The sequence below is a fragment of the Macrobrachium nipponense genome, chromosome 12 (assembly GCF_015104395.2).
Source record: "Macrobrachium nipponense isolate FS-2020 chromosome 12, ASM1510439v2, whole genome shotgun sequence".
Lineage (NCBI taxonomy): Eukaryota > Metazoa > Arthropoda > Malacostraca > Decapoda > Palaemonidae > Macrobrachium > Macrobrachium nipponense.
This window is the reverse complement of record NC_087205.1, coordinates 74,849,163-74,868,995: the sequence shown is the minus strand read 5'-3', so window position 1 is coordinate 74,868,995 and position 19,833 is coordinate 74,849,163. Positions and strand designations below refer to the sequence as shown.

The 19,833-nt window shown below is 37.5% G+C and overlaps 1 protein-coding gene across 1 annotated transcript in view; it reads right to left on the bottom strand.

Annotated features, from left to right (window-relative positions):
* The window catches only part of LOC135224604 (WW domain-binding protein 4-like), a 35,382-nt gene extending 18,426 nt beyond the window's left edge, over positions 1-16,956 (bottom strand). The window contains exons 1-2 of the mRNA XM_064263765.1: positions 16,786-16,956; positions 11,599-11,806 (exon numbers count right to left, since the gene is read on the bottom strand). Coding sequence (XP_064119835.1) covers positions 11,599-11,806; positions 16,786-16,787 — 210 coding nt within the window. The 5' untranslated portion in view covers positions 16,788-16,956. The remainder of the gene's footprint in view (positions 1-11,598; positions 11,807-16,785) is intronic.
* Positions 16,957-19,833: the final 2,877 nt, after the last annotated feature.

Genomic DNA, 19,833 nt, shown 5'->3' with positions numbered 1-19,833 from the left:
AAATCTCAGTCTTTTTTTCCAAACAGTTTCAAAATTGTGATTATACGATCATGAGCAAATAAAGAGCTTAAATTATGTAATGACCAAGTTAAGAGCTTAAATTATGTAATGTTATGTAAATACCAAGTGTAATAAACGTATAAGAACTTACATACCAAATTATATATTATAGTATATGTATATTTAACGGTTATGAAACCGCTTACTGAAGCTGTAGACTAGAAATATGTTTCAAACACATGAACTTTAATGTTTAACTCATAGCTAGATTTTAAGCAAAATCATGCCAATAGTGATTTGGAAATGACCAAAACATATTTATGGTACACTGCTGTACATCCTATAATGCCTAAGAACAAATATTGTAGGAATTTAAGCTTGGCAGAAAAGTTGTTGGGTTGACACAAGGTTTGAAGTACTCTCAGCAAGATGTTCAAATCTGGGTTGTGGTGCTCTTGCATTCCTAAAATAATCATTAGAATGTTTATACATAATAATGCTAATTATTTACATTTCAAAAGTACTGCACATGAAATGTCATTAATATTTTAGGATATGTATGCGTAAAGGCAAATTGAACATACACTGAATTTATGAATACTTTTTTTCTAGCTAGTGTGCTATTCTCTGCTATATAAAATTTCAATAAACTGACTGTTCTCCAACTACAGATTTTCAGGCATGTTCTGTCGCAGTGTTTTTTTTTTCCTCAGCTGGTGTCCATTGTATTTTTAGATAAGCCTCAAATTAAACAGTTTTGTAAATCTTGAGATTCCTATACATGTGTCAGCCTCATAAATAATAAGGGTGGGGCCCTTATATTTGAGAATATTATTTGTTCTGCTCTTTTTTTGTTCCATCCCAATAAATTTAAACCAGTTTTCAACAGTATGGGGAAACAAAAGCACCTTGGGAAATTGAATTTCAAGTGTATTTTCATAATTGTTCATTTTAATAACACAGTACCTGTATTGAGCAATACATGACATTAATGAAGAGAGAAGTCATATTAAAACTAATACTAATGACGACAACAATAACAGTCACAACAAAGTAAACAGCAACTAAATCTTAATCGCAACAATAATAATACATCAATTAAAAGCATCAGAATTATATAAATAAAAGTATTGATAACAGTATTCAGGGTCATGGATGATATGAAATCATCAGTATCATATTAACAAAACTATCAATAACAACAAGAAATAGAGCTAGAATTTTTGTCCAGTGTCAGGGCATCTTCATCTCTACTGTCATCAATATAGTGCTATCTCTACTGTCATCAATATATTGCTATCATTCCAGTCAATTACAAACTGATCAAATAAATGATAAAATTCTGCATCTTTGGCACCATACCCTTCTTCTATTTCTTGACATGTTCACAGTGAGCAGCAGTTTCATCTACTTTGTAAGTCTGAGTTTTCTCGTGGTGCTTGCAGATCTGTGCAGATCTTAAGTAGTTTGAGTTTTGTAACAGAAGGTCAATGTTATTTAAAACCAACCAGTCTCTATTTGGGTTTTACTGTTGCTACTTGTTAGGACCATGTTGATTATTTTAGAGTGATAAGGAGCATTATCAATTATAATAAGGAACTCATTCTTGATATTAGGAAGTTTTTGTTCTTCTAACCACATTTTGAACTTACCATTATCCATCGAGTCATGGTAATCCCCCTTTGACCCATTGTTTTACTTAAATATAAGCAATAATCCCAGGACAAAACCCTCATCAATTCCTGCATGTAACTATTACAAACCTGGAGCCCTTCCCTGACTTTGTTTTCAGTCCTACTGATCCATCTTCATTAGTCCAGAATTTCTTGACAGAGGTTCTGGTTCACCCTCTTGTCCATGAATACCTCCAGCCCTGGGTTTGGACTCTTGATTTCTTTTTAGTTCCCTCAGATAATTGTTCCTTGCTACAAAGATGCCCTCTATCTCTCTCTCCCCATGAGTATCTTCTTTCTGCTGGTGACTTTCTTATACCTAAAACTAAGATTCCTATTTTGTAGAGGGATCTCCTTGAGTCAGTAAAATTAGGAGGAGGTTCCCGAACTTTTGCTAACATACTTGCTAATGTAGGAAGAGCCCCTCTTTCATAAAAGAAATAGCATCTCTCCAAACACATTCCCTGTCAAAACTGTCACAATGGTCAACAGTAGTCTATTTTCTTTTCCTGCACAAGGGCAAATGAAGTATACCATCGGAAGATTTAATTTTCTCAGATTTGATAAGACAGTTCTCTCTTAAACTTGAGTTGCTGTTGTCATCGCCTTAATGATTCCTTTCATTGTTTTCATGGGACCCTCTGAATTGAAAAACTGAAAAACATTCATTATCACATTACGGCTGACTGGTAAGCCTACTGCCAGCAATGTCTTTGCCTGGTGTTTGAAGTTCCTTCATCTATGTTTTGATCCGTACTCTTGTGGCCATGGCTGAAATACGTGAAGTAGATAGTGAGGCGCCTGCTCAATAGCCAATTCTAAGCTGAATAATTCTGGTTACTATACGTGTTGTGTGCAGACGACAACTCACCGGCTATTCCTCCCACAACTCACCTCCTCAACATCTCTGCCAAGCTTAAACTTCTACAGTAGTTTTTTTTGTTCTTAGCCATTATATAACCTCCAGCAATGTACAATAAATACAGTTTGGTAATTTTCAAAACACTAATGGCATGACTGAACTGAAAAATCTAGCTATAAGTTAAACATTAAAGTTCATGCATTTGATACATATTTCTAGTCTACAGCTTCAGAAAGTGTTGTTTCATAACTGTTAAGTATCATATAATAATTCAGTATGTAAGTTCGGTAAATTTTTAGTTTCAGCCAAATTTGGAAAAATGCAATAAAAATATATTTGTTGCATCAGAAATAGTGTGGTTTCAATGAATTTAACGTTTATTTTGACTGCAAACCAACCGATTTAGAGATTTACTATGTATACCCTAGTTCATCCCACCAATTATGGGGGACACCCTTTGGGAACCGGGGTTTTGGGTGGGGGAAGGGGGGGGAGGGTGTTGGGGCATTGAATGATATTTGCAATAAATGAATAATTAATGTTCCAGCACCCCTCCCCCATACCCCTAACTAGGCCTACCGGGGGGAGGGGGGTAGGGCCCCCCAGCGACCCCCCCTTAAAGCCACAGTAATTTTCAGGGCACCACAGAACCTAACAAACCCACCTAACCTAACCTAGGGGCCCTGTACCCCTACCTAGGCCTAGCGGGGGGGCTCCGCCCCCCTGCGACCCCCCCTTAAGGCCACAGTGATTTTCGGGGCACTACCGAACCTAATACAACCACCTAACCTTACCTAGGGCCCTGTACCCCCACCCCTACCTAGGCCTAGCGGGGGGGCTCCGCCCCCCTGCGACCCCCCCTTAAGGCCACAGTGATTTTCGGGGCACTACCGAACCTAATACAACCACCTAACCTTACCTAGGGCCCTGTACCCCTACCTAGGCCTAGCGGGGGGGCTCCGCCCCCCTGCGACCCCCCCTTAAGGCCACTACCTAACATCCATCAAACCAAATCCAAAGTGATGGTACTGCTGTATACATCGTTATACTACCACCATTATAATATACTCTATAAATTAATGAAGCTTACCTTAAACTGTTGGTTGATAAAAATGTGCTGGTGCTTTGAGGGAAAACGTGAAGCCGTTGCAAGGTTCCCTGACATGCAACTTAAAGTAGGAAGTGGCCAGGTACCTGACGACCACATTGCACTGCAAACAATCGGTAGGAAATCGAAGGTCTGTCAAAATTAATGCCAGAAGGGCCAGCCACTACCTCTGCCATAGGTACAGGAAGACAAAATGCCGTTTTTTGCTTCATTATTCGAGTATTCAGTCAAACAAGGATACCAGTGGACACTAGACAGGTAACTGTATTACTCCGCTGAAATGCTAGTGAAACTTAGTTTTCGACTCAAGTCATTCGTAATTGGTTATGAAACCCATGACGTCATAACGATGTCACACCTCTCAGCCAATAATGAGTAACTGGAACTGCTTTTGTTTGCGTAAGAAAGTAAGTTAGAGGGCTCATTAAAAGTAAACATTACCGTAGAGGAAACACCTCTCCCGACTTAGGAAAAATTCGAGGTAAAAACTTAATCTTTTTTTTTCTCTGTAAGTATGCATTAGCGACAATAATGTATTGAGAAGAAGTGTTTTGTTATCACGTGCTTTACTCGGGAAAAATATCAATATAATAGATTTCCCATAATGGTTGAAACTAAAATATTACCGTAAGTTCTTAATACTACGTACTTACGTTTATTACAACTGGTACTTACATAAAATTACATAACTTACCTCTTAACTTACTCATGACCGTATAATCACAATTCTGAAACAGTGTGAAAACAAGACTGAGATTCAGACAACAGGACAATCATCCCATCATTAGCAAGCAGCTAAGTGCAAGTTTGCCAAGTTTAAAAAATTAGACTATAGGTACTGTAATGTGAAAACTTTGCACCCTGACATAATGTAAATGCTGATGCTATGCAACAGTAGTACGTAATAAGAACAAGTTCTTTGGGTGCAGGTATTAAAAGATGTTCACCAGAATACTGTACTATAGTAATGCATATGAAAGTTACCTCTTTACAGTGGTGTAAATTATAATAATGGATATCAGGAAAAATTAAAGAATGCTTTTTAAATATAGTACCTAGTTTTCTGGTGGGATTAGATATGTTTTCTGGAAACTGAAGAAGAATGCTTTAAGACAATGGTAAAGATTAAGCACTATTAAATCTATCTTGATGGATAAAGTAGACATAAGCTACTACCTTTGCTCTTAAACAGGTATGTGCATGTAAAATAAACTTTTTTATCTACAACAATTTTTCCATAGAATGTACACCCAGTAAACTTCTTGCATTATTTGCTACTTAAGTGAGCAGCAATTACATACATGACCAGCTGTTATCCAATATGTTATTTCATAATAAACAACATTAACCCTACTGTTAAAATTTTCTGAGTAATCTTCCCAATTTTAAAATGCACTAAGCTCAGAATGCTACCTTGTTTACCACAATGCAATATTCATAACATTTCTCTTATAACAATATCACTTTAACTACATTTTTTCAATGAAAGGATAAACAGATTCTACTGCACAAAATCATATTGTAAAGATGGAACAAAATTGTGTTTGAAGACTGTGCCACTTACAAGTACAGATGGCAATACTGCTGCCAAGCACCTATGAAACATGATTCAGTATAATCATTAAGTCTTGCAAGAGAGCTGCTACTGTATTTCTTGTGTACCTACTATGGATACTAATGATACAATACAGTATGCTGATGATGAACTGGACAGACATTAAAGTGGAGTTGGTGACTGAGATACAAAAGCTCCTCTGGCACAAAAAATGGGTTAAATTTACCGTACAGTCAAGTAGTAATACAGACCAGAACAGTGTAGTAGCATACCATTACATGTATACAGCATTCATCTCCTGATACATTATGTACATACAGTGTACACAATACTTAATACAGTTATGGTTTTTTTGGGGGGGATGATACAATACATACTTGATCACGAATATATGTTAACCCCTTGTGGACAGGTACGTACATATGTTTACATACAGCTTTGTGGTCAAGTCCAGGTAACATACATATAGTATGTGTTCAAGATTTGGTGCCATACAGTTTGAATAAATTTTGCAGGTAAAAATGTTCCAAGTGCCATTCATCACTATCGCCAACTCTTCAGATCACCATACGAGAGTCAGAGTGAGCTGGAAAGATTCAGTCTTACTTGCTTGAGGATGCCTCATAAATATTTTACAATAAATATCCTCAGAATTTATTCCTGATTTTAGTTCTATTGTCTGAGCTTTACTTATAATTTGACATAAAAAATATTAGATAAAACACTTAAAACTTGGTAAAATTAGCATATTTTTACAACTGTCTTAAGGAAAAAATATTCACTTTCAACTTCCCATGGAAGATACAAAAATGTTCTTAGAATTTATATTCTTATACCATGAGTATACTTGTATCTTCCTCTTTCCACAATGTTTTTTTTTTTTTTTTTTTTTTTTGGCCATCCTTACATTTAACCCAGTCATGGGTGTATGCACTAGCATGTATTAGCCCAGACTGTGAGGGTTAATTTGGATATCAGAAAGTTCTCAAGTCAAGACATTTAACTTGCTGAAGTGCACTACAGTGCTCCCCCTAATTTTTACATGGGGATGGGTTCCTAAAAATGCTTATACAGTGGACGCCCATATTCACATTCTCCAGATTCCCAGACTCACACATTTGAGGATTTCTCTCGAGGACATTTCCCCGCATTATTTGCAGAAAATTCGTGTATTCGCGGTATTTTTCAATGAAAAATATCTCCAAATTCCTGGGTTTTTTTAACAATTTCATCATAAAATGCACTTTTTGTGATAAAACTATTAAAAAAACCAGGTATAAAAGTTTTTAGTAGGTTTTTCTTAAGTTTAACTAACAAAATAGGGGGTTTTAAGCATTTTTATAGGGGTTCCAACTATTGGCGGGTTCTAACTATTCACGGGGGTGTCTGGTAGGCATCCCCCGCGAATACGGGGGGCCCACTGTAACTGCCAAATGCCATGTACCCCTAAAAATAAAATGCTTATAACTGCCTATTTTAATATTATACTACTACTTAATTTGATAGTTCAAACAAAAATATACCTTAAATCATCATACTAAAACAATTTAATATTATTATAAAAAAAAAAAAAAAAAAACACTGCAAACCATCATCCCATTACAGTACCCTCCTACTACGTACTGTTACTCTTCAGTAAACTAAAATGCTTATAACTGGCTATTTTAAGAGTTTCATTGCCAAACTTGACAGTTACAACAAAAATATACCAAAAACTATCATCCGAGAACACACTAATATTTCTAAGTCATGTTGCAAAATTAATTACCAGCCGACATTATTATTATTGAAGTAGTTTAACCAGACCACTGAGCTGACTTTCAGCTCTCATAGGGCTGGCCGAAAGGATTAGATTAAAATTAAAAAATCATGTCTAGGCCAGAGGCAAAGCTCTGGAACCGAATTGTTTTTTCGGTGTGATGAAAAATGAGTGAAAATTAAACTAAAAACTGCACAAAGGCACACACTCACACGGGAACACATGCACACTATAATACCAGCCTACAACTTACTCGTAAGTATCTTCCCTATCATTCAGAGACCTACATTATCTTTGGCCTACAAACATTTACGCAACATTCTGCACATGCTATAATGCACTAGGCGTACATTTTACGTATGTTGATATTTTCCTGTGCTGCAAGATGATTTTGAAATTATATTTACTGCACAGGTACAAATTTTAGGATAGTATACATACTACTGTATAGAGCATATCTATAATACGTGGGTAGCATTTTTGTGATTACACACAAACACATTTATGATAAAAATTATTTACTACAGTAAGTTCTTGGTTTACATCGGTTTGTCTTCTCTCTCTCTCTCTCTCTCTCTCTCTCTCTCTCTCTATTGCATACTGTACTGTACATATACTTTAACAAAAATATCAATTACTGTACCATAAAAAAAAAAAAAAAAAAAAAAAAAAAAAAAAAAAAAAACATATCAAGCAAGTTCACAGATACATGGAGGTAATGTTGCCATATTTTTTGCTTTGTTTTATTGTACCATATTTCATTACAAGCTTACCTGACTATGATCATCACACATAACAGTACATTGTTGACATTTCATCTCAAATCACCATAAAAATATTTAAAATTTGCATTTCATCTGTAGGCAACTCTCAAAATTCTCCTCCCAGCCATAGTTCAAGTGCCTTTGAAATCTCATCCCCAGCAAGTTACTGTATTTCTTATAAAAGAAAAAAAAAATCAATGAAATGTTATTTTACTTACAGAATCCATTTTCACTGTGCTTAGACTAACGTAAAAACCACAGTCTCTCTCTCTCTCTCTCTCTCTCTCTCTCTCTCTCTCTCTCTCTCTCTCTCTCTCTGTATACTGTACATATATTTTAATGAAAAAATTCAGTAATTAGTGAATACACAGTGTTGCTCTACGAAAAAAGTGAATTGGTGATAATTTTTAGAGATACAGCCCTAAGAAAAATCCTCAAATTTATGAAATTTTCCCCATGTGGAAAAGTGAATGATGCCATATACATATAATGTTCTCAATGTAGCACCAGACTCGCTGAACAGCAGCATCAATATGCAGTACAGTACGCATATGTGCCTCGCTGTCAAACCACTCGGTTCCAGAGGTCATTTACTATTCCTTACACCGTTGGACTGTGGAACAGCCTTCCAGAAGTTCAAGCGAAGATGCAACACACTACCCTAATACATCATTTAGATGGTCCGCTGCTATGGTGGTTAGTGATGTGACATACCGGTCACGAGTTTGCACCTCCCCAAGGCCATGAAAAATCACTGCCTCACATATCATGATTAGTTACCAATGGAGTGTGGGGTCTACAGTGGGAGGTTGAAGTCAATGGCCCCATTGGCTTGTTCCATATGAATAGGTTTTATCTACTGTAATAATAATAATAATTACAATTCTTCTTGAATTTTAATACAATTTTATCTATTCTAATAATTTATTTTTTCTTTTTTAATAAGCGAGATCTCTCCTAAATATTATTTCCCTTTACCTCCTCTTACAGCTCTTATTTGGAAGCTTGAATGTCGAGTCAATGGCCGCTGTGGGCTTGTTCCATATTAACCCTTACTGGATGGGTGAATATATCGATATGCAGCTCCTCAGGCCGGGTAAACTTTGAGGTCGGCAATTAGACAGAAATCCGAGAATGCGTGAGTCCGCGAATCCAGAGAACGCGAATACAGGGGGTCCACTGTACTGCCTCTGGTCGGTGCTCATCTTACATAGTAGAAGGCTTGGGTGTATGACCAATGAATACCTCTACATGGAGTGGAATATTCGTAGTCATGGCAGTTCATCGCTGACTTAGCGAAGATAATCAAAATACTGCCCTTGCCCTAGGCAAAGACAAGAAATAACATCAGAAAAAACAACCAACAAACTGTCACCTACACCCAAACAAAAAACTCTTTACCCACTGTACTAAGTTGTAAAGAGTGAAGGAGATTGTTCCCCCGTTTCCTGATGTAGGATAGCGCGGTGGAATTGTCTGTGTGAACTGCTACCCCGTCCCACTACGAGTTGAATGAACGATTGAAGTCCTGGGTACACTGCAGACAGTTCCTTCACATTGATATGAAGAGATCACTGAAGCTCTGACCACTTCCCTGACGTTTTCTTTTCTCCCAACACGGCTCCCCAACCTGCATCGGACGCGTCTAAAAAGAACTGAAGGGTTGGGTGGAGCAGACTAAGAGAAAGACCCTCTACAAGTCTTGGTTTTGATAGCCACCACGCTAGGTCCTTTTTTATTTCATCCATGATCACGAATACTGTTGAGTTCTGGTTGGGTCTTCCTGCACCACGACACCTTCAAGAAGAATTGAAGGAGTCTCATGCAGCCTTCCGAGTTTGATGAATTGTTCCACCAAAGCTAGTGTGCCTAGCAGATTTGTCCAAAGGTTGGCGGAACAGGACTTGCAGTCCAGGAATTCTGGAATCACTTTTAGACAAGACTGTACTCTCTTTGGAGAGAGAAAAGTACAAAAAAACTAGAGTTCAGTCATCCCCAAATAGAGGATGCTCTGAGTCGGTGTAACTTGAGATTTCTCCTTGTTTATTAGAATCCCTAACGAGTGGGTTAATAAAAGTCCTCTTGAGATTCTTCATGCACTGGCTTTCTGAAGAGCAGAAGAAGCCAGTCGTTTAGGTAGAGTGACTGAGTGACACTAGGAGGTGTAACCACTTCCCCAGGGAAGCCAGCACTTGCGTAAACACTTGCAGTGCCATTGTGATACCGAAGCAATGAGCTCGAAACTGGTAACTCTTGCCCATGAAAACAAACCGAAGATATTTCCTGGAATCTTGGTGAAGCAAAAAGTGGAAATATACATCCTGCATGTCCAGGAAGACCATCCAATCCCCCTGGTGAAGGGAAGCTATCAAAGAGCAAGTCTTTTCCATGTTGAACTTGGATTTCTGAACAAACAAGTTCAGGGCACTTACATCCAGTACAGATACTGCAATGAAATTACAGGCAGTCCCAGGGTTACGACGGTGTCGGCTTACGACGTTCCGAGGTTACGACGCTTGTCAATAGATGTTATTTTCAGGGTTATGACGCATGTTCCAGGGTTACGACGCCTACAACGCTCATCTGGGAGATGAAATATGACACCAAAAATGCAAAATAATCAAAATTTGAAGGTTTTTTTGATAAAAAATGCCATAAGAATGCAGTTTTCATAGTTTTCAATGCACCCAAAGCATTAAAATTAAGGTTTTCTAAGGATTTTTGACGATGTTCCGGCTTACGACGATTTTCGGTTTACGACACATCTCAAGAACGGAATCCCCGTCGTAAACCGGGGACCGCCTGTACTGCTATTCATAACCCCTTGTGGGGCCTCTTTCACAAGAATCGTAAATTTTACCAACTTATGTTTTTTCTAATAAATAAATTTATTTATTTATTAGCATATTGTTGAAAAAATATTTAGTAGCATATTTGTTGAAAAAATATTAGTAAATTTACTGAGAACGAAGATTCAGCCAGTTTTTTTTTTTTTTTTTTTTTTTTTTTACATGCTTGTTTCCAATATTTCTTTGCACAATTACCTTTACAACTGACAGTTTTGTAAAAGACAAGAACAAAAAACACCAGCAACCCCTTCATTCATATATTAAGCAAATTTACAAAAAGGCATCACGTGAGAGAGCGGAGAGAGAGATGAGGAAGAGAGGCGAGAAGGAGGAAGAGGATGGAGGAGAGGAAAGGGAGGATGAGGACTTCGACGGAGAAGAAGGAGGGGAGGCGAGGTAGGAGGGGATGAGAGCGAGAGAAAAGAGAGAGGAGAGAGAGAGAGGAAGAAAGAGAGAGAGAGAGAGAGAGAGACAACATTCTCCCTTCAAGTCAGAAGCAGAGCTGAAGTCCTGAGATGCTCACACTTGTGATTTTAGCCAGTGTAAAAGTTGCCAATAGTAAATTTATGGGCTATAAAAGTATTGGCACCTCTTTCCCGCCTGATTCTTTCCAAATTGATGGCCACAATATTGTTAATCTACAGGATCAATCACTCTACCACCCAAAACCTGTTATTACTACTCCTGAGGATCACTCTGTCCATTAAGGGTTAATAGGTTTCATCTTGTGAATAATAATAATACGTATCAATAATAATAATCACTGTAGCTGGCAATTTGCTAAAACCTCCCCTTTCCCATACCTAACAACTTCATACCATTTTACTATAATATGTAGTAACCACACTAAAAAGTATATTGCAATACTGCTCATGAAAATGTTTGTTCACCCAGTACACTGAACAAATTATATTAAGATGTAACATAGCCAATGTCAAAAAATATTTAAAGCCTGTTATATATCTCAACAGTACATATTCTATACCATATTAAGATTACGGGGACTACCACATTTGCACTGCACATACCTCTTCCATGGCTCTAAGAAAATCCCCTTCTTGCTGTTGTGCTTCATACTCTTCCTTGCCTTTCTTCGCCATCTCCGCCAATCGAATTTGTACATTTTCCTTGTGTCTCTTCCCTCTTTCATGGAAATCGACACTTGGCTTGTTATCCGCAATCCAACATTTACAAAAGTCACAGAATTTTCTAGGATTTGACTTCCAGTACTCTGACCTATAATAGAAATGTTCAAGAAGTGCTGCATAAAAAAGTAATTCCAGATACTCACAAAAACAAAATCACCAATCATGAAAAATCTAATATTCCTTTATTCATACTGGATACTGTACAGTATACAATTCTTACAGAAAATATAATAACCATCAAACTACAGTTTCTTCATTAAAGAAAAATCCTGAAAGTTCTACAGTCAAAATCACTGAGAAACTAAGATTTATGCCTGTATATTTTCATTCTGATGCCTGTAGATTTTCATTCTGTTAACTTGTATCACTGACATAAATGCACATTAAGTTTAAAGGAGGGAAGAATATTACTTAACACCAAGAAACAATACTTTAAATTTTTCTAACATACACTACTGTTTATCAATAAACTCCTAGTATAGTAGTACCTTAATTATACGTACAGATGTACAAGGCCTTGGCAATAGTACCTGCATACAACCACAGCCCACAACAATACAGGGGTCCCCACCCCATATTCGCGGGGTATGCGTACCAGACCCCCCCTGAATAGTTGGAACTCCTAAGAAAAACACACTTAAAATTTTTATACTTGGATTATTAATAGTTTTATCACAAAAAGTGCATTTTATGAGAAAAAAAAATAAATAAATAAAAAAAAACAGGAATTTGTGGATATTTCCCATTGAAAAATACTGTGAATATGCGAATTTCCCGCGAATAATGCAGGGAAACTTTCCCAAAAGTAATCTGCGAATGTGTGAGTCTGCGAATCTAGAGAACGCGAATACAGGGGGTCCACTGTATATTTTGTTTGTTCCAAGAACAAGTAACCCTAAAGCTGGCTCAATACCACCCTGTGCTGGCTTGCCTGTTCACGGCCAATTTATGGCAAAATGGGCAAAATGGGTATGATTTCTTGCCATTTCACAGCTTTATAAGGAAAGCCAGCAAAATAAAACAAGATGTGCATGCCTCCCATTTATACGCAACTAGATACCAGGATTAATCAATCCTAGATATCATCTTCTTCTTCCTAGCTTAAACCCATTTTTATATGGGGTCGCCATTGCGAATGAGTTGTCTCCATCAATTTCTGTCCTGTGCCTCGTTCTCATTTATACCTTTCAATTCCATATCTTCCCCTAAACAATCACGCCATCTCTTTCTTGGTCTTCCCTTCTTCCTTCTACCCCGCGCTTCCATTTCCATCGTATGTCTTCCAACATGACGTTCCTCCCTTCGTAACAGGTGTCCATACCATCGAAGCCTTCCTTCCTGTATTTTCTTCGATATTTCAGCTACCTTTGTCGATCCTCTTATATACTCATTTCTAATCCTATCTTCCCTTGTTACTCCCGACATCCATCTCAACATTCTCATTTCTGCTACATCCATCTTCTTCTCCTCTGTTTTCCTCATACTTGCAGTTTCTGTTCCATATAACATTGCTGATCTGACCACCGTCCTATGGAACTTTCCTTTCAATTTCAGAGGGACCTTCTTGTCACAGAGGACCCCTGATGCAGACCTCCAGTTATTCCATCCTGCCTGAATTCTGTCTCACCTCTTGGTCCATGCTTCTACTATCCTCTAATACGGACCCTAAGTACTTGAACTTCTGTACTTTATTTCTTCCCCACCCATTCTTATGCTACTTCCACCATCCTCAGTAATACTGGAACACATATATTCGGTTTTTTATCTGCTTATTCTAATTCCTCTCTCCTCAAGTGCTGCTCTCCACCTCCCCTCCAACTCCTCCCTCCCCTCTGAACACAACAATGTCATCTGCGTATAATATGCACCATGGCGCTGCTTCTCTAACATCCCTGGTCATTACATCCACCACAATGTTGAAGATGAATGGGCTTAGTGCTGACCCCTGGTGTAATCCCACTCCTATCTCAAATCCATCCGTCTCTCCAACACTACTCCTCACTCTAGTATACACATCCCTGTAGATCTCCTGAATAATTCTGACATACTTTTCCGGCACCATCTTCGCCTCAACATCTCCATATTTCTTGCCTTGGCACTCGTCATAGGCCTTTTCAAGGTCTATGAATACCAGATGCAGGTTTCGTTGTTATTCTCAGAATTTCTCCATTAGCTGCCTTATGCAGAATATTCCATCCGTTGTGCCGCTTCCCTTCATAAATCCTAACTGTTCCTTCCCTATTCTAACTTCCTCTCTCAGCCTGCTATCTATTATTCTTTCCAAAATCTTCAACGTGTGAGACAATAGTTTTATACCTCTATAATTACTGCATTCCTGGACATCACCTTTACCTTTAAATATAGGTATCAATATGCTTTCCCGCCATTCTTCTGGTATCTTTTCCTGTTCGAATATTTTTACCATCAGATCATACAAGATGTCTACCCCTTCCTCTCCTAAGGCTTTCCAAACTTCGACTGGGATTAAGTCAGGTCCTGTTGCCTTCCCATTCTTCATTCTTTTTAAGGCTCATATCACTTCATCCCTAGATGTCCCCATTACCATTCCCATGTTTACTTGTCCATCCTCTCTTACAAGTCTTTCATTTTCTTCATTTAGCAGTTGTTCAAAATACTCTTTCCATCTTTTCAGGATGTCTTCTTCCTTTTTCATGACCATACCATTCCTATCTTTCATTTGCTTAATATGGGTGATGTCCTTTGTTCTTTTATTTCTTACTTTTGACAGTTTGAGCATCTTACTCAACCCTTCCTTGGTTTCCAGTTCATTATAAACCTCTTCATATGCCCTTGCCTTAGCTTGAGCTACCACCCTTTTACTTCTTTGTTTCTTTCTCTTAATCTTTTTCTGTCCTCCTCCAGCTGACTCTTCAAATCTCTTCTTTGCCTCCCTTTTACCCTTCACCACTTCCCCCACCTCTTCTCCCCACCACCAGCTCTCCTTTTCCTCCCATACTATTCCAGATGTTTCCCCTAGTATCTCCTTTCCATGTCTTCTAATCACTGATGCATTATGCCTCCACCATTCTCCCACATCTTCAATTCCCAGATCAACCTCTCCCAGCACTCTTCTCCTGAACTCTCTCTTCTTATCATTATCCCTCCCTAACAATTTATACCACTTGATTTTCTTTACCCCATTCGTTTTAGTTTTCTTTTCTCTCATTTTAGTTTTCTTTTCTCTTTTCATCTTTAAATCCATACAAAGGAGCCTAGATATCAAAATCCAAAAATAATAGACTGCACATGCCCAACGACAAAATATCTACTGCCTTAAAAAAAATGGCAATTCTAAGTCAGGGGTCTGCATGGAGATTGTTTTGGCATATTAATGAACATTTTTAACTGGATACAGAAAAGGATATATAGGCTGTAAATGCAGGGTAATCCTAAGCCCTCATTCCACGGTAAAGTAGAATATGGTAGTTGAAGTTTTCCTACGTCCTTTTACTTACTGAACAAGAATTTAAAGTGATATTTATTCGGACGACTGTAATTAACCCCCAGAGGCCAGTACTAAACACGGCGAAGTACACTGGACGCCCCAATCCCTAGTGGATGTCGTATCCGCGGTTACATTTCTTGCAGTCCGTGCGGAACTATTCTTTAGAATTACCCTGCAAGAAACGTAACCACGAATACGACATCCACTAGGGATTGGGGCATCCAATGTATATTTCGCCATGCTTAGTACTGGCCCCAGGGGGTTAATTACAGTCGTCCGAATAAATATTACTTTAAATTCTTGTCCAGTAAGTAAAATACCTTAGGAAAACGCCAACCGCCATAGTTTACTTTACTGCAGAATGAGGGCTTAGAATTACCAAATGCAGTACAGGCGAGGTAACTTGAAAAATAGGAAAAAAATATACTGTCTATTGTTTATATTAATACATTAATCCCCAAGCGGCTAGCACTATACATGACATCCTGCAGAGCTTTTCTGTATAAAAACAACAAAAGAGCAAGTTTCTTAGGTATTTCTACAGAAGCAGTCCGCACGGACTGCAAGGAACGTAACCGCAGATACGACATCCACTAAGGATTGGGGCGTCCAATGTATTTCCCCATGTTTAGTACTGGCCCCAGGAGGGTTAATTACAGTTGTCCGAATAAATATTACTTAAAATTCTTGTTCAGTAGGTAAAACTTTATAGAAAACCACAACTGCCATAATCAAGGTCGCCGCGGATAGCCTAAGTACCCTCGGATAAGTACCCTAGATCTTCCGTTTCTTATATCGATTGCATAAATTTTAAAAGTTATCTCACCTGTACTACATAGTAATACTTGTACTACATACCTAGTAATACAGCCAACACCCTTTCCTATACGATTCAGTAAAAAATTTTAATGAACAATATCTCCTCGTGGAGCGTTCCCTTAGAATTATCAAAAAGCAGTATTTCATTAGCTTTAGAACTACTGGATTACCTGTATATACTGTATTAGGCCTGACTAATCCTAGAAGTAGGTAGTAAGTGAGCCCAAAAGTTATTCGGTTGCTATTCAATTCTTGGTTAACCAACCTAGGCTAAGCTAGCCTAACCTACTAGCCTACCTACTATCTAAAATTTAAAATGCTAGGCCTGTTTAACCTAGGCTTGGAGGGTGGTGTGGCCGAGTAAGTCATTTATCTTGACTGGCCTTAACCTTAGGTAGCCTATAATTAAACGATCAAGTCCTAGGCCTAGTCAACTGTCAACATGACAATGTAATCACTAGGCATAGCCTAGGATACGTAGACTAGGTAGGTAAACCTTAAGAGCTATGCCTATAGCCTACTACGTCAACTAGCTAGACTATGCAACACAATACATATGAACGTATGCCAATTGCTGCAGGACTATCCTACAAAGTTCATGAAATATATACCTACTAGTACTAGGCCAGCGTAACACAAAAAACAAATGACAAAGGCCTCATCAAAGGAAGTTATCGCCCCCTAGGTCTATGAGTATAATTCTCTTTGCCTAATACATTTGTAAGTTCCTCGCCAAAGTAGTCTCATAAAAAATCACTATAATTTCGACATATAACACTTACATTTTACTACGTTAGCCGTAAACGACGACAGCAAACGGAAACGACGGACTCCAACTACTCACTGATGAGTTGTGACCTGAGACTGCAATTGAACGATGTAAACAAATAACAAAGCTCAGACTCAGTACTTGGTTAATTCTCGCTATGGAAATGGCGTTCGGCTAGTTTTTCGGCTATTCAACCATATGCATTGGAAAAGTGACGGTAGTTTTAAATAAATGACACAAATCTACTTGTGTTCACTGAATTTGAAATTGTTTTAGTTCATATACAAGTCGTTCTCTTAACAGCGATTATTGTAGTACTATCTGTTGCTGTCAAATGATGGATGTAAATAAACTGGTTCCTGGACCATTCTTGCTAGGAAAATGACGCTTGGCTAGTTTTCGGTAATTTTATAATCCTACTGTATGCACTGGGCCAATGAGTATGACGGCAATTTTGAAGAAATGACGCAAACTATAATATAAAGGTATGTTAATTGAATCTGAAACTATTTTCTTTCATTTAAAGGATGCTCTCTTAATTAACAACTACGTTCAGATTTAGAATACTTAATATCGTAATTTACAGTGTATAGCTTATCTTTTAGCCAATACTATAGGCACAAACAGATGTTTGACTTTTAGCCAATCACATATTGTTTCCTGCAACTAAATAAAATGATAAAAATTTAATATACAGTCAAGTCGTTTCGAAAGTTACTTCGATAAATTCACAGGTCGAATCCACACACACACACACACACACACACACACACACACAGACTGCGATTATCAAAATGTTGTAGTGTGTTACGGCAATTATACAAAGCAATGAGAATGTTGTCACTATTGTTATAAGTGTATACTAAACTTTTTTTTTAATTGATGCCAAAGCGTTCAGCATAAGCTACATTCAATGCTGTCAGATGTTTGTGAAAGAAATTGGAATAAGAAGAAAAAAACATGATCTGATAACGAAATAAGTACAGACCATAAGCAAGAATTGATTAACCGGAAAGAAATGGAGAAAAAACTCAACAGTTACGAGTAGTTGTTGAAATAATCAGTAAACGAGGTAACTTAATTAGAAAATAATTACGGTAATATAACCGACACACCAAAAGACGCAGGGACACGCATGAGTAAGCCAAGACAGTTTGTAAATGGCTTAACAGAAAAAAAGACAATCGTCCAATTTAGAAAGTTAAAATAAAGAACCTGCAAATAAATAAGCAAATTTCTTTAATAAAAAGAGTAGAAGCAATATATAATAGTTTCAGCCTGGTAAAACTAGGGTACCTTCTTTTTCCCAGGACTTCGAACAGAAAAAATAGTTTTAAAAAAACGGTTATGAGGAAATCTACGGAAAAATACAGCAAAAAGAAAAAAACACATTTAGTGGGATTCACCCATTTCTGATGGGAGACAGTAAAAGCAAGGCAAATTTTCACTTAAACCATGAAATGGTAAGAACACAGATTAACATTACTACACAGACAATGAGGAAAACAAGTGTAACACAAATTTCAAGAGTCGAACTTCTAGCAAAAATTCGTAAAACCCTAGTACCTATACCTATCACCAGCTAACTGAATATCCTAAAAGATGATATATTATTTCAGAAAATTACTTAGCTTATGAAAAAGGACATTCCTCTTGAAAAAAATTTTTTCTTGGTGTTGAATAATTTCCTCCTAAACTATAGGTAATATAGTTAAAGCGTATACAGTTAACGAGTCTACAATGCTAATACTAATGACAAGTGCATATGTAAAGGACTTTTCATAGGAAATATACCACAAAGAGCATAAATGCATGGACGAGAATGGTCAAATTATAGACTAACTGAGTCATGTTAGAAATATAACTTGTGGATAAACAGCTCCCAGACGATGCAATGAGCTGCCCCAAGAACCTAGAAGGAAGAGAAACTTTGAGGAAAGTTTCAAGTATAAACTATTGATAGACATGTATATTACAGTAGGGAACGGAAGACCACTTTATTTCTAAACAACTACAAACTGTTAATGAATAATAAAAGAGAGGGGTAGCTATACTACACTGTAGCTGTGAGGTTCTTGGATAACAGGAGAGGCTGATTGAAAATTTAGGATGACAAAAGCCTACCAAAGTTACAAATCAACCATTCAAGTCAAGATGAAACTAATTTTAACAAAAATAAAAGCTTAGATTTATGGGAACAATTGTACTAAACAACGAATATAGGGGATAAACGATAGAAAATTGAAGTGTTCATGTTCTTAGATGCATTCCATGTGTATTTATGAACATTTTTTGACTATTATTTTACTTAGAGGGGGAAAAAACCGTGATCATAGGCAGGCGAGTCAACACGGGTGTTCTGCGAAAGCATGTAATAAAAGGTGTCTATGAAAGCCAAATTGAAACGCAAGGATGTTTTGTTGGACCAACACTTCATCAACGTAAAGTTTGAGAACTATTACTATTACCACAGGTAAAACGATCATGGTTATAACAAATATTTGACCGCTGTTCTCCACTGAAACAAAAAGAGAGGAAAAAAACACCCAGACTCTTCGCCATTTAACACAATCATCATTTCGGATAATATCAATTCACCAGAAAAGACATCCAAACACTGGGTTGTTTACGTTTTCTTTAACTCTCAGCTTGAACTAGTCGTTTTCTTTAAATACCCATCACCTTTAATAACAGCAGAGGTACCAATAAAAAGAATAAATAGATAAAAAAAATAAAACTCTTGGCTCCAAGTCCAGACTTGGATTGAACCGTTACCTATAGTATAATCAAATGATCCCGGGAAATAGTGACTCTTAAAATGTCGTTAACATCTGTTAATTGGTTTCACGTAATTCATTCCGCATGACAACAACAAGGGCCCTCAGAAATGTAACAGATCGGTCACAGAGTGACCGAGATGTTTGGTCATGCTGAGTAGGATATCCTGCGTTTTTTTTTTTTTTTTTTTTTCTAGGAGCAGAGACCTAAGCAGCAGAGACTGGTTTAATCTAAAATAACAACAACGAATAGTAGGTTGGCTTGAGCCAGGGCTTCTCAGCCA